The 14,536-nt window shown below is 38.2% G+C and overlaps 1 protein-coding gene across 1 annotated transcript; it reads right to left on the bottom strand.

Moving 5' to 3' along the window:
* Positions 1 to 2,823: 2,823 nt before the first annotated feature.
* LOC121054996 (ocs element-binding factor 1-like) lies at positions 2,824 to 4,171 on the bottom strand. The gene has a single exon (XM_040526311.1). The coding sequence runs from the start codon at positions 3,546 to 3,548 to the stop codon at positions 3,051 to 3,053; it is 498 nt and encodes a 165-aa protein (XP_040382245.1). The 5' UTR covers positions 3,549 to 4,171; the 3' UTR covers positions 2,824 to 3,050.
* Positions 4,172 to 14,536: the final 10,365 nt, after the last annotated feature.

Below are 14,536 nucleotides of genomic sequence, written 5' to 3'. Positions count from 1 at the left end.
ACGATTTAGTACCTCGAGATACTTTTTATTGGACCAGAGCAAATCTCATTTTTCAGCAGTAACTTCAGATGAATTGCATTAGTCACTCACATGTACACTTTTTCCCCTGAAAACTGCTCCTTGCAGTCGAAAATACATGTCGTGGGCATAATCAGCAGTGTAAGTATAAAAAACACATATTTCCTCTATGTTTTTTATGACACCATTAACTTTTATGTTTACGTTTAACTATTCTTTTTATACAAAAATTTATCAAAAAATATAAAAATATAAGTCATAATTAAAGTTTTCATAATAATAAATTAGATCATAACAACATAATTAATAATTATATATATTTTTAAATAAGACGAATAGTCCAACGTAAATATAAAAATCAACGAGGTTATATAAAAAAGCTTGGATAGAATATAAGTTAACTTGTTCAGCTGGGTAGAATTTCTCTGCATTCACCCGCAAGAGCGTAACACCTGGTCCGAAGACCACTCTACATGTTGAGTAGAGTAGACCCTGTTCATATTATACCATACTTATATTTTCGTGATCGCCTCGTATATATATAATGGATTCATCTTATGTACGTACTAATTAATCAACTTGACAGTAAATTCTTTATCAAAAATGAAACTAGACCAACACAACCAGACTGAACCAGATTGCACTGCTGTGAAACCCCCTATTGGTAACGGCTCCTGATTTGGAACTGTTACACATATGTTGGTCACGGCTCTGTTATTTGGTGTTATTTGGCGTGTGACAGATACTGCTCTATTCATCACGGTCCAATATAGTGTGCCATATCAGGCATGGGCCTTATTACAACCCGTTATGGTGTAATTCACCTATAACGGACCGAGTCGATAACACCGTTCTCAATAGAGCGATCTATACTAGTGTTGTTAACTGGCTACGGCATTACAAGTTGATTGACAGTAAATTATTTATCAAATCTAGCGAAATAAATGTGTTCTTTTGTTCTCTACCAGGTCAAAGTTGAATCACTACGAAACTGACTGCCCACAAATAGCTGAACAGCATCTGTTGAACCTTCAGCGATGCATACACATCCAGATCAAACTGTTTGCTACAAAAATTGAATGGTATTAATAGTGAAAGTGGTGGCTGTTGTTTTCAAGTGCTGTGTGATAAGTCCATTTTGCCTGCAATTTGGCACAAAAATTAATACGGTGTGCAGCATATGCTGGGAATCTTCAGGGCAATTCCAAAGTGAATTTAACATATATTTGATCTTGCAAACTCCTCTTGTGTGTGACCAATACCGATTGGAGAGCAGAGCCATCTGATAGCGATATAATATATCTGAGCAACCAGATCTTGCAAAAACAAACAAACAAACAAATATAGTTAAATTAAGGTATAATTTCTCGATCGTTTCGTTATATCGTTCCTTGTGATAAAACAATCTCCCATCAAAGTACTAATAGCATAATAACAGTGTACTTTAGTAGAATACAGTTGAAATTTTAAATTCCATCGGTTGTACCTCAAATTAATTTCAAAATCCATGTATGTACTCTTTTCAAAAACATCAGACAACGAAGTCCTATATGCTTGTCGGATGCTCGTACACTTATCGCCCAGAACAAGCTGGAGAAAAAAAGACCGACAAAAGTTCTCTGAATTCAACATGTAAATTTATTCAGAGAAACAAGCTGAGCCTGATTCATAACAACTTACATATATATATGAACCCATGTGGGCAGCATATCATGCAGATTTACGAATAATTATGAAATTGATTAGCAACAGCCATATCACTAATTAACTTCTCTCTCTCTCTCTCACTGAATTCTTAAAAGCTAAGCATGGCAGGACACGGCAACGAGCGAAGCTTTTATTTTCTTTTTTGCCTTTTATTTTATCGAGATAAAGCTGCATCGATCCCATCGATCGGCCCAAATTCCTCCCTCCCTTTGCAAATGATTCGCAGCTTTCCAAGGATCTCATCGTTGTCCCACCAACCGTAGAAAAGAATCTTAACTTTTTTTTCACCTTTTTTTAAGTCCCTGAATGCTCCTCACTAGTTATTTTTTTACCACCATTTTTTCTTTAACCAGGTCCTTTTCTTTATGGTTAGATTCTTGCTTCTTTCTTGCTAATAATTCTTCCAACAAATACTGGGCAGATGTGGGCCATGTATGTTATATGATGTACGTTCACATGTCATCGATTTGGAGATTGTAGAAAGTAATATTGGACTAACTTTTATGTCGTCTACTTAATTTCACTTTATGGGAAAGAAAATAAATTAAAAACATGACCAAATCAATCTCATAATTTGAAATAGAATTATATTCATCAAACAAGTACACAATCAGCGGTTTGGAAGATAAAATCTTGTTGTTATGACACGACCATTGAACTCACACTTATTGAGGAAAGGGAGATTTGGAAACATGTATACATCCTATTAATAATAAGAATAAACATGATTAATTCTTGTAAAATTTCCACAAGGAATATATTCGTCGAAGAATAATTTACAATAAAGAATGAGGGGTGGGTGGACCCGCCCGAAACTCTAGAAGCCACTTGTCAGCCACTAGGACTATATATATGATATAACAACGCATTGACAGCTTTGTGTACACGTAGTGATTCCATTTGAATAGATCAAGTTGTGGCCGCCCAACTTTTGTGTAGAGTATTAATTAGTTCTTTGCTTTCCATCAGCTAGGAAAGGGAGTGGGAGCAGCAGGTTAGACAAATGACAAAGACTTGGATATATATATATATATATATATATATATATATATATATATATATATATATATATATGGAGTTGCTTGTTCCACAAGGGCATAAAATTAACCACATAAATTGTCCTTGGTGTCCATGTCACACCATAAAGTCTCATACAAATACATGAAATGTCCTTCTTGCCCTTTGATTAGGTCACCTAATAGCAACTTAACACAAAGGAAGAAAAGCACAAACACTTGGACACATGATGCAGAGATCAGAAATGTACTAGCTAGAGAGCTAAGTGGAGGCTAACTTAATGACTTGACACGATGTAGCTAGCTCAGCTAGTAGTAGTTGCAGGGCATGGTGGTGGCGTCGAGGAGCGGCGGCTGGGGCATCACGAAGCCGTGGCCGACGGCGCCGGGGAAGGCAGTGGCGGCGGCCATCGGTGGCAGCAGCACTGGAGCAGCGAAGGAGGAGGAGGCCGCGGCGGCGTCGTGCAGGCACCGGGCCAGGCCGGTGAGGGAGTCGAGGCGCGCGGCGAGCTCGACCGAGCGCGCGCGGAGCAGCTCGTTCTCGGCGCGCACGGCCGCGCACCGGCGGGCGGCCTCGCGCGCGGCGAGCGCCAGGGCGCCGTTCCGGGCACGCAGCGCGGCCACCTGCCCCGCCAGCTCGTCCAGCTGCTGCTGCTTGCGCGCGCGCGACCGCTGCGCGGACAGCCGGTTCGACTCCTTCCGCTTCCGCTTCCGCTCTTCCGTGACCGCCGCCGCCGGCCGCCGCGCCTCGTCCGACCCGGCGGAGGACGTCGGCGACACCGTGGACATCACGCCAGGAGATGCCATCCACTAATTTTGTCTTCTTAATTAACAGTAATTAATTAAGTAAACTCAATTATATACTCCACTTGACTACCCCCACTAACAATTCTTAACGACAGCACGTAATTTAACCGCTTGAAAGTACGTTGTTCGAGCGTGTCCGTCCGGGTTCGATTATGAGAAGACGTAGAACCAGTAGAGGAAGACGACGGAGAAGGATTGCACGAGAGCAGTGGATGTTATCATAAACACGGAGGACAGAACGGCACGAGCATATACACACGTCCGTCCGTGGTCCAAGTGGACGGCAAACCCTCGCTAAAAAGGAAATTTCAGCAGAGTGTCGCCCTGGGAAGCAAAGCTCGCTGCCCCCGGCTGAAAATTTCGGCAGAGTGACGAGGGTTTCGTGCTGGAATTTCCGGCAGAGTTTTGCCTTGGATCAAAGATTATGAGAAAGCAATGATCGGCAACGTACTCCCAGACAGAATCTCCACAACTACTTGTAAGAGAGAGAGAGAGAGAGGGGATCAAGGTTGGTTGGTCAACATCAGCAAGCTTAGCTTAATTAGCTTGGCTTGCAAAGCTGCAAGAGAACGAGCAACCAAAATTAAACCTTGGTGAGGGGGTGGGAGGAGAGGGAAAAGGGAATTGGGGTCTGGCCGAGGGGTGCAATTTATAGCCGATCGATCCAGCAGGAGGAGGCCGCTTTGCTTAGGAGTTAAGTGGGTGGGGTGGGCGATCCATGGCGGAAAAAAAAACAATCGAAAGAAAGAGAGGAGAGAAAAAAAAAAAGGGTAGCTTTGCGCTGTGCGGTGGTGGTGGTGGTAGAGGAGGAGGAGAAAGGGACGGCCAGCGAAATCTAAAGTGAAAAAACGGAGGAAGGAGAAAGCTAAAGAAGATGGGTCGTTGGAATCTCCGGCGAGGGGTCTGTACGTCGTGGGGATTCAAGTCCTGGTCTTTTTTTCCTTCTTCTTCTCTTGCTGCTTGGTTTGCTTTTGTTAATTAATTCTGTGAGCGAGCGAGCGAGCTATTAGCTATTTTCCTCTGTTTCATGTAATAGGATTTATTTTTGCATCTTATAGGATTTTTCTTAATTGTCTAAATTCATTTGTATATTAATGATCTTAGACACCCGTACAATAAATATATATATATATATATATTAATATATTGATAAATTTAATAATATTATAATATAGAAACGACGGAGCAGCTGCTTGTTTGGGTTGGGTTGTGTTGTCAAGGAGACAGCGAGAGGTGGATTATATTTGTGTGATTGATTGGTCACTGGATTGTTGGACTGTACCCACGATGCATGCGCACACAATATGTGTGGACTGGTTACTGTGTGGCCTGCCAAGTAGGCTAATTCGGTGGTCTGTGGATGCAAACGTGCACATTGCAAATGGCTAAAACAGGGTGTTGGTTAAATTTGTGCTCCTTAATTCGTTAATAAATATCTAACATTTAGGATGAGATTTGACTAAACTTTCAAAATTTCAGTTATCACTTCTTAAATATGTCATTTACATAAACAATAATTGGTATGGAGAAATTCACCCTGAAAAGGAACCGTCATATATCATTCTATAACAAACGAGTACAGATCCTCTCATCTATGATAGGCCATCACATGTCTAGGCTATTGAGCCGTCAGAACGAAGTCATCTCAATCGGGACTAAAATGAGCCTGATATAGATGTAGCTGCACAGCAGAATCGAGGTGCATATGCTTAGAGCCCGTCAGAGATGATACTCATCTATGACGGGTACAAATGTATTCCCGATTGAGATTGTCTCAATTATCTCAATCGGGCTGAACTATCAAACCCGTCAGAGATGACATTCATCTCAATCGGGCCTAGATTATGCCTCGTCACGGATGACTCTCATCTCTGATGAGCCATAGACTTTCATCCCTGACGGGCCACAATTATGACCTATCACTGATAACCCCTCATCTCTAACGGGCCTAAATTGTGGCCCGTCACAGATGACTATTTTTAAATATAACAACTTTAAATAATATTTTTAAATACTAAATAATTTTAAATGGAAAAATTATCAACAACAAAGTTGTATAACTTACAAAGATTTACAACTTTTATTTTGCTAATTTTTCTATATAATGTTTTTTGAACAATTTGAATTTAAATTTAAAAATATGACAACCTCAAAACAACATTTTTATATACTAAATGATTTTAACTAAAAAAGTCATCAGCAACAAAGTTTTATAACTCATCAAGATCTATAACTTTTATTTTGGTCATTTTCTATATAACGTTTTTGAACAATTTGAATTTGAATTTGAATTTAAAAATATGATAACTTCAAAACACATTTTCAAATACTAAATGATTTCAACTAAAAAAGTCATCAACAACAAAGTTTTATAACTCATCAAGATATATAATTTTTATTTTGGTCATTTTCTATATAACTTTTTTTAAAAAAAATTGAATTTGAATTTAAAAATATAACAATTTCAAACAACATTTTCAAATACTAAATGATTTCAACTAAAAAAGTCATCAACAACAAAGTTGTATAACTCATCAAGATCTATAATTTTTATATTTGTCATTTCTTCATCCGACAAAGTGTTAGTTACATTGTTCATAAAATAGACATATATGTCTTATAGTTTATAAACGAGATGAGAGATAAGTGAATTTTGTAACAATGTTACTATTAATTTGTCGGATGAACAAATGATCAAAATAAAAGTTATAGATCTTGATGAGTTATACATTTTTGTTGTTGATGACCTTTTCAATTGAAATCATTTAGTATTTCAAAATGTTGTTTGAATTTGTCATATTTTCAAATTCAAACTATTCAAAACATGTTTTATAGAAAAAAGAACAAAATAAAAGTTATATATACTGATGAGTTCTACTACTTTTTGTTGATGACTTTTTCAGTTGAAATCATTCAGTATTTAAAAAATATTTTTTGGATTTGTCAATTTTTAAAGTCAAGTTCAAATTGTTCAAAAAGTGTTATATAGCAAAAATAGCAAAGTAAAAGTTATAGATCTTGCTAAGTTATACGTCTTTGTTGTTGATGAATTTTCCAGTTGAAATCATTTAGTATTTCAAAATGTTGTTTGATATTGTCATATTTTCAAATTCAAATTCAAACTATTCAAAAATATTGTATATAAAAATGAATAAAATAAAAGTTATAGATAAAGATAAGTTATACAACTTTCTTGTTGATAACTTTTCAGTTGAAATCATTTAGTATTTGAAAATATTGTTTGAAATTGTCTTATTTTTAAATTCAAATTCAAATAGTTTAAAAAATTTTATATAGCAAAAATACCAAAGTAAAAGTTATAGATCTTGATGATATGTCTTTTTTGTTGATGACTTTTTCAGTTGAAATCATTTAGCATTTGAAAATATTGTTTGAAGTTGTTATATTTTTAAATTCAAATTCAAATAGTTCAAAAAATGTTATATTGCAAAAATACGAAAGTAAAATTTTTATGAACGTGGTTGCGTTAAATATATTTATGGTTGTGTCTGTGAATGAATGTATATAAATTGGGGATGTTACGATGTGACATCATGGTCCAGGGGTTAATAGGATTAATAGAATACTTATACTAACAAATTACAATTTGTTTCTCGGAAGCGATCTTCAAAAGAATTATGAGGTTAAGCGTGCTTGGCCTAGAGCAATAATTGCTAGATGGGTGACTTACCGGAAAGACACACGAGTGAGGGCAAAGGCTAACAAATGCCCGTCAGAGATGACTTACTAGGAAGGCACATGAGTGAGGGCAAGGCTAACAAATGCCCGTCAGAGATGACCAAATGCATATATATAACAAAATTTATTTTTTTCGTATTATACTCATCTGTGACGGACCATAATCTAGGCCTGTCAGAGATGAGAGTCATCTGTAACGGGCCATAAGCTATGTCAGAGATGACAGTCATCCATCATGGGCCATAATCTAAGCCCGATTGAGATGAGTGTCATCCGTGACGGTCGGATGCCCGATTGAGATATTTTCTCACATCAATAACCTTTGTTTAGTGACGGGAGCTATGCCTGATAGAGATGACACTTTAAACCCGTTAGAGATAACTCATTCCATTCCAGTGTCTGTAAACCTATTTTAACATATAGATTTGACGGTCAAAGTGTGACAAGCCATAAGCTAGGTCAGAGATGACAGTCATCTATCACGGGCCATAATCTAAGCCCGATTGAGATGAGTGTCATCCGTGACGGTCGGATGTCCGATTGAGATATTTTCTCACATCACTGACCTTTGTTTAGTGACACTATACCATGACACAACATCGCCGACAGATGTGTGTAGGTAAAAATACATAATCATCAACTAATCATCTGTCGGGAAAGGTTGGCGATAGACTATCTGTTGGCAATGCTACGATCTGATACAGATTATCTATCAGTAGTTCTATAGATTTTTCGGGTCACATTATCTGTCGGCAGTTGTCAATCTCATGTCAAACTGTGTGTCGCCAAAAGTATACCGACCCTCTGTTTGTCGCAAAAGCTTCATCCATTCGATCCAAAACAAACGGCCCACATTCATTTACCAAATATGCTATATAAGGTCTCACTAGTTCTCCGCAACCCTAGAACCCACCCCCCATTTCTGCCGCCGCCTCCCACATGGATCTGGATCAAGCTCCCTCCCACATCGTTCTCTCCTTCCCTTCCGTCGATCGTTGCAGCCCGATGCCTACCAGAGGCCGGAGTTGTGGCGTCCTCCTCGCGCAGAATCAGTCCCCTCCTACCTCACTGCTACCTCGCCCCATCTCCTGGTGAGGAGCCGAGGAGCATGGGCCGCCTGCGCCGCCGTCACCTCACCCCGGTGGTAGGCGAGGAGCGTCGTCTACCTGCTCCGCCCCTACGCCTGGTGGTGCTCGACGAGGGGCTCCAGCCTCCGTGCCCCTCCTCATCTAGTGCCGGCCTCCACGACCCCCAGCCTCCTCACTGCTAGATCCAGTCCCCGTTCATCTTGCGGTTGCAAATCCCGGTCAGATCGAGTGCTTAATTAGTTCCCTTCACAGCAGATTCCGTGGATGCCTTCACTTAGTTAGCTCACTGTGGCAGAGATAGCTGGAGCCTGGACCTTGGAGACATCTGCGCTATTGGTCACTGTGTAAGTATGTTTTTGGTTGCGCTCATGATTGCAGGGTGTACAGATTTTATTGTCTGTTTATGCTCGATCTGTAGAGTAGCTTAGTTACTTAGTCGGGAGCAGTGACTCCGTGCCTTTGTAGTGACAACCTCTGATAACACTGCTCATCTTCATGGGACTTTTTTAGAGCTATTCCCTTAATTTGTTATTATTGTTGGAATCACAAAGCAAGCAAGCATACAAGAGAGAAACACATATTCTCTATAGGTTTTATAAAATTTACTAAACAAGAATCTGTTATATATGTTAATTTGCATGGCATTTACTTTTCTGCTCCCTTTAGATTAGATTTGTTGGACAATTGTATGATTTTGTAGCCTGAATCTATTAGAAGATGGAATAATTAATTGTTCCAAAAGGATGGCAAACCTTAATAATTTATATCTTGTAACAAGTAAAATGGCAGGGTGTACATTGATTCAGTCATCCTAGCTCATTAATTCAGATATACTTGAAAGCAGTAGATAAGCTGAGTTTGAAGTTTTGCACATAGCTATTGAATGATTATTAGCCTCTGATACAGAACTCAATGGATAATGTAGTATGGTCAGAGTTGAAAAGAAAGACCTTATAATTTGATAACTAGCTACTAAACAGTTTCACCAACTTTTAATTTGCCATTGAAGTTCTGAAATGGACTTATTGGACTAAGCAGTTTCACCAACAGTATGCAATAATTTTTCCTTTACAAATATCAATTTACATGTATACACAAGTAAATCTTTAATTTTTTCCTTCGAGTTTTTAGTTTACATGTACCACATTTAAATTTTTCTTCACTTTATATGTTATCTGTTATATTAATTGGATGCATCATGAATGTTAAACCTCCATAAGGAAATACACCTGCATTCAAGTATTTGTAGATGACTCTTTATAGGTATTTTACACAAACCATATTGATCTGTTTGCAGGAACTGGGATCAACTTGGCTAACATATGAATATGGGCACAGGTGGCCAAAGCTGGGAGCTGCACCCCAATGAACTACATGTTAGAATAGTTATAGTGATAGTTAGTATTATGTTAATAGAACTTAATGTAAGATGTTCCATGCAACAGAATTGATAGTGAGAATATAGTTTGTCTGTCACATTTGTGAACTTGCTTTAGCATGCTATGTAAAGGACCTTGTCACTTGCGCTTTTGACAATTGTTGTCATATTCAACAGAATATGTGGAATACATTGGAATTCTAAAGCGGTTAGTGTGTATTTGTTAATGACAGAAATTTACAAATGGTTCTGGGCCAATGCTATCAAATAATCAAACAATGAGTTATACTGCAATGGTTGATCTTGATGTCTGCTGTGTTGTCTGTTGGGATAGATTTGTCTGTCGGGAAAGTTAGAACATCTAGGTCAGACCGTGTGTCGTAAAAGCTTCTGTCTGTGGGCAGATATCTTTCTCGACAGGATTTTCAGCGACACACCCTATCTGTCGAGAAAGGTCTTTCCTGACAGATCATTTGACGCGGATAGGGGCCTTTGCCGATAGATGATGTGTTGAGGATTTTAGGGCATGGTGTAGTGTGACGGGAGCTATGCTCAATAGAGATGACACTTTAAACCCTTTAGAGATAACCCATTCCGTTCCGTGACTGTAAACCTATTTTAACATATAGATTTGACGGTCAAAGCGTAAAACATTTGACTGCCACCTATAAAATATTTAGCGACGACACTTCTCACTTTAGGGGATAAACATGTGACAAAATAGCCATTTTGACAACACTTAACATGAGAGAGATAGGGTGAGAATTGAACATTGCATTGAGGAATTTTCGCCATTATACTCTCATCAATTTAAAACATATGGCGTATTTTGTTTCATTATAACAAATGTTTACTCTAAAATTTTGTGTCGATATATAATTTGTGTGACAAATATATAACCGTGAGAAAAGACTTTCGAACATAAATGTAATAATCTTATTTTTCTATTATAAAATTATATTCTAGTAAAGTAATATTTGGTGAAACCTTGTTGTAACGAAGCAAATTAAATACGCTCAATATTTTAAAATGAAGAAGAATATATATGACAGTGCACTGTGCGTGAAGAATCCTATTTTAACTTTTTTTTCTTTTGGCAAACGCAACTTACATCCCCTTGGTTAGATATCTCTAAAATCATGGCTATTTGACTCTCCAAACTAAATTTTGGCAATTCAGTCTAACATTTGCACTCGAACAGAGTTGCCAACCAGGCCAAGCCATCCGTCTGGCCAAGTTCCTCCCACCACTTGTCAAAGATGGCCAGCCAAAACAGACTTGCCAAACGTAAGCCCCACACATGGCCCCACACAACATTTCCATGTCTCCTTCCACTCCCACCCGAGACAACCCTCAATCACACCACCACCGAGAACACCACCGGTTGGTGGCAGCCACCACCGCCGTCGAGATTGCCGATGCCGTCCAGATCCGGCAAGAGCCACCGGCCTCCGCCCGCCCCTCCGCTTGTTGCTTGCTGAAGACGACCGCCGCCGCCGCTGAGAACCGCCAAGTGGCCGCAGGGGAGCGCGCGAACGCCACGCCAGGTGGTGCTAGAGGTCGCGTCATCGTCATTCTGGTCGCCGGTCACGGAGGCCGTCGCTCGGTGCCATCTGCCCCACCGCTCGCAGCCACCGTCGGCCTCTGCCCATCGGCGCCATCGCCGCAGCCGCCCGCACCGGCCATCACCACTGTCGTCTGCTGCTGCCATACACTCGGACGGGAAAGAGGGAGGGAGAGAGAGACAAAGAGGGAGAGATTGAGGAGAAAAATAGGTACAGAGGCTAACGTGTGGGTCCCGTTGTGATAGACTTAAAATAGAGAGGAGAGATGGAGAGGCTGTTGGAGTAATTAACGAATTTAACTTGACAAATGACATAAAGAGTTGGCCAAATAGATATTTGAAGAGTCAAATTTATCAATACCGTTGGAGATGCTATTAACTCCACGCCACTACTACCTACCATCCATATATTAGGGCGGATGGCCATGCGCAAGATAATTTCTGCAGTCGCTAGACGTTTACAAGGCGATTTAATTTTCAGTAACCTGTGCAAAATGGTTTAGGGTCCAACGCAGCGAGTCATCTTTTCGGTTTCTTAAGGAAAAACCAAACGTCTTTTGCAAATAAAAAATAATCAATGAATAAACCTTTTATATACATGTTCGAAGACTGAAAAATAAATTATGATGAAATAACTCTAAAATAAACTTCAAATTTAAGGTTGAAAATTTAATTTGAGTGTATAAGAAAAAGCAAAAGCGAAAAGAAAGGGGTGGCATTATGGAAACACATATTTTCATAGATAATTTTTTAAATCCCATATGTGGAAAGAAGTCTAGTTCATATAAAAATCGTGATGATTTTAAAAGAAATGGGGTGGCTGTTAGAAGCAGTTCTCTTAGAAAAACAACTACAAAATTGAATTTTTCAGATGGAAACGTTAAGAACCACCAGTAAAATTTGACATACTATTTTAAAAAGTGTAACTTTTACTATATAAAGTCGAACAATTTATAATCTTGTGCAAAATTGTAACTTTGTAAAGATCATTTCTAACACGTACTCTATCTCATGCCACATCGTGAAAATAGACTATGTGGGGGAAACAAGAGCAGATACTCCATTACATCCTCAAAAAATAAGCATCATCCATATTTATATTGTAAAGATAAACTCTATATTTAGAGTTTCTCTCTTCTTGCTCCATATCTCAATATCCAATCTTTCTATGAGAGATCAAGAATAACAAGAGAGGAGTTAGTTTTAAAATATTAATAAAATATATATGGAGTATATAATATGGATGTTTTGTTGGAACGATAACTGACTTGAATAGAGTATATAATTTAGATGGTCACTCAAATAGCAATATGGATGATGAAATTTGGATGAACTGCTGAGGATGCTATATGATGTACAACTTATAGTTGATTATTTTTTTATTTAGGTCATTTAAGTGCCCAAATATTTATTGTATATCCTCATATGTACTTTTGGAAATTGAATATTTTTATAGGCAATTCTATTAATAGCCTTAAGTAAAAATAAATTAGCCCATGTGGTTCTTTAAAAATTGAAGTATACAAAATATATTATCCCATTCATTAAAAATTCACAGAAAAAATTGTTTATATCTAGAAACAAAAATCCTCTATGAAACAAAAATCCATAGAGTATTATCTTTCATATCGTCATGTCTATATTTACTTATAATATTTTCATTTATATGGTTGCTCAATGAGTTTATGTTGATAGCGTGTCGACTCAAATAGAGGCAACTTGACATAAGTGAATGATCGTATGAAAAGAAATATTCTGAGGAAATATTGACCTGACCATAGTAAATAAAGTATTGTAAGGATCATACAAAAGATTTGTTTCGCCACAGTCAGAATTAAACTAATAAGAAAAAAATGTTTTTACTGGTGGATTTACCAAGGGGTTCTCTAAACGAACCACTTCTAAAAATAGAAAAAAAACGGAATTTCAACAAAAAAAATATTGGAAGTTAGATGAGAACAAAATTTATATGAAAATTATAGCTCTTGACTGGACCTAAAACCAAATGTGTATTCGTTATAATATCTCGCATATATTTTAAAAATAATTTTTAAAACTTTTAAACGACATATTGTATGGAGATATACCGTATATTAAAGTCGTAAAGTTGTAGTGCTACAAAAGGGCCCGTAGTCTAGTGGTTACATAAGGCCTAAGTAGCATTTGAGGTTCTGGGTTTGACTCCTCGTTAAAGTGAATTTTCTAGAATTTTCTTACGTTTGTGTTTGCCCTTTGCTGTAAAGATGTAAGGAGTTATTCTAGTATTCCTTCTTTTTTCACTATGACATAAATGAACTCTGACTTCAACCATCTGTTTCTTTCAATCCAAGATCTTTTTTTTTCATTCTCCTATTGCCTCTACGAGTTACTTGGAAATAACTAAGTTCTTTTTTCCGAGATTTCAAAAAAAAAGTTCTTTTTTCCGGTTCCGCAACAACTTGGGAAACCATGGTCGAGTTTTTGCCCTTCTCCGGCCTGGGAAAAGCAGCGAACTCGTTAAACTAGGGGCTTTTTTATTCATGGTCGCTACTGTTGTATTGTATATTATCGGGGGAGAAGCTACTGCTTCTACAACAGCTCCGCTTGCTTCTACTTTGCTTGTTTGCGCGAAGGCTTAAGAGTCCTTTCGCTAGGTCCAAATTCGTCAAAGCGAAAGATCAGATCCAACGGAAATCCCGCATATTGAGCGCTGCTGATATGTGGCTACTTGGCGCGATCATCTCACATGCCATAAAAAAATACTTCTTTTTTTTTATGGCCCGTCGTATAAAGATAGAATAGATATGGATAGAGAGACATTCTATTGATTCGCGAAATGACTCGTCATGCTCATGGTGACTTCGGGATTCTCTAGATTTGCCGACCAGTTTTTGAAGGTGCTTATAGGACGCTGTTTTCAAAAAAAAAAAGTAAAGTTGTAGTGCTCAATGACATAGACAACTTTGTGCGATGTTACTGCAGATAGGTTCCTCACGCGCGGGATATTTAACTAGCTATTTGCCACTCATAAGATAGGATAACATATTTATCACTCACGTGTGGGTCATCATATGTCTATAACATATAAGTACAGGGACAAATCTGTTATCACCACTCGTAAAATTGGCAAAAGCTAATTATTCCTCCTCACGCCGCTAGTTTTTACTGTACCAGTGACTAAACATGCACAGTGAGTTTTATCAAGTCCCCCTGAAAATTCCGGTTAATTTGCCGGCCAAATCATTTTCATGCAAACGTATGTAAAGGTGACTTTGCAGGA

Source organism: Oryza brachyantha, chromosome 1 (assembly GCF_000231095.2).
Source record: "Oryza brachyantha chromosome 1, ObraRS2, whole genome shotgun sequence".
Taxonomy (NCBI): Eukaryota; Viridiplantae; Streptophyta; class Magnoliopsida; order Poales; family Poaceae; genus Oryza; species Oryza brachyantha.
Note: the sequence above shows the minus strand (reverse complement) of the source record. Positions and strands in the feature narration are given on the sequence as shown.

Bases quoted from the DNA above. Each gene is read 5' to 3' on its own strand.
- LOC121054996 (XM_040526311.1), bottom strand. From the start codon at position 3,548: ATGGCATCTCCTGGCGTGATGTCCACGGTGTCGCCGACGTCCTCCGCC.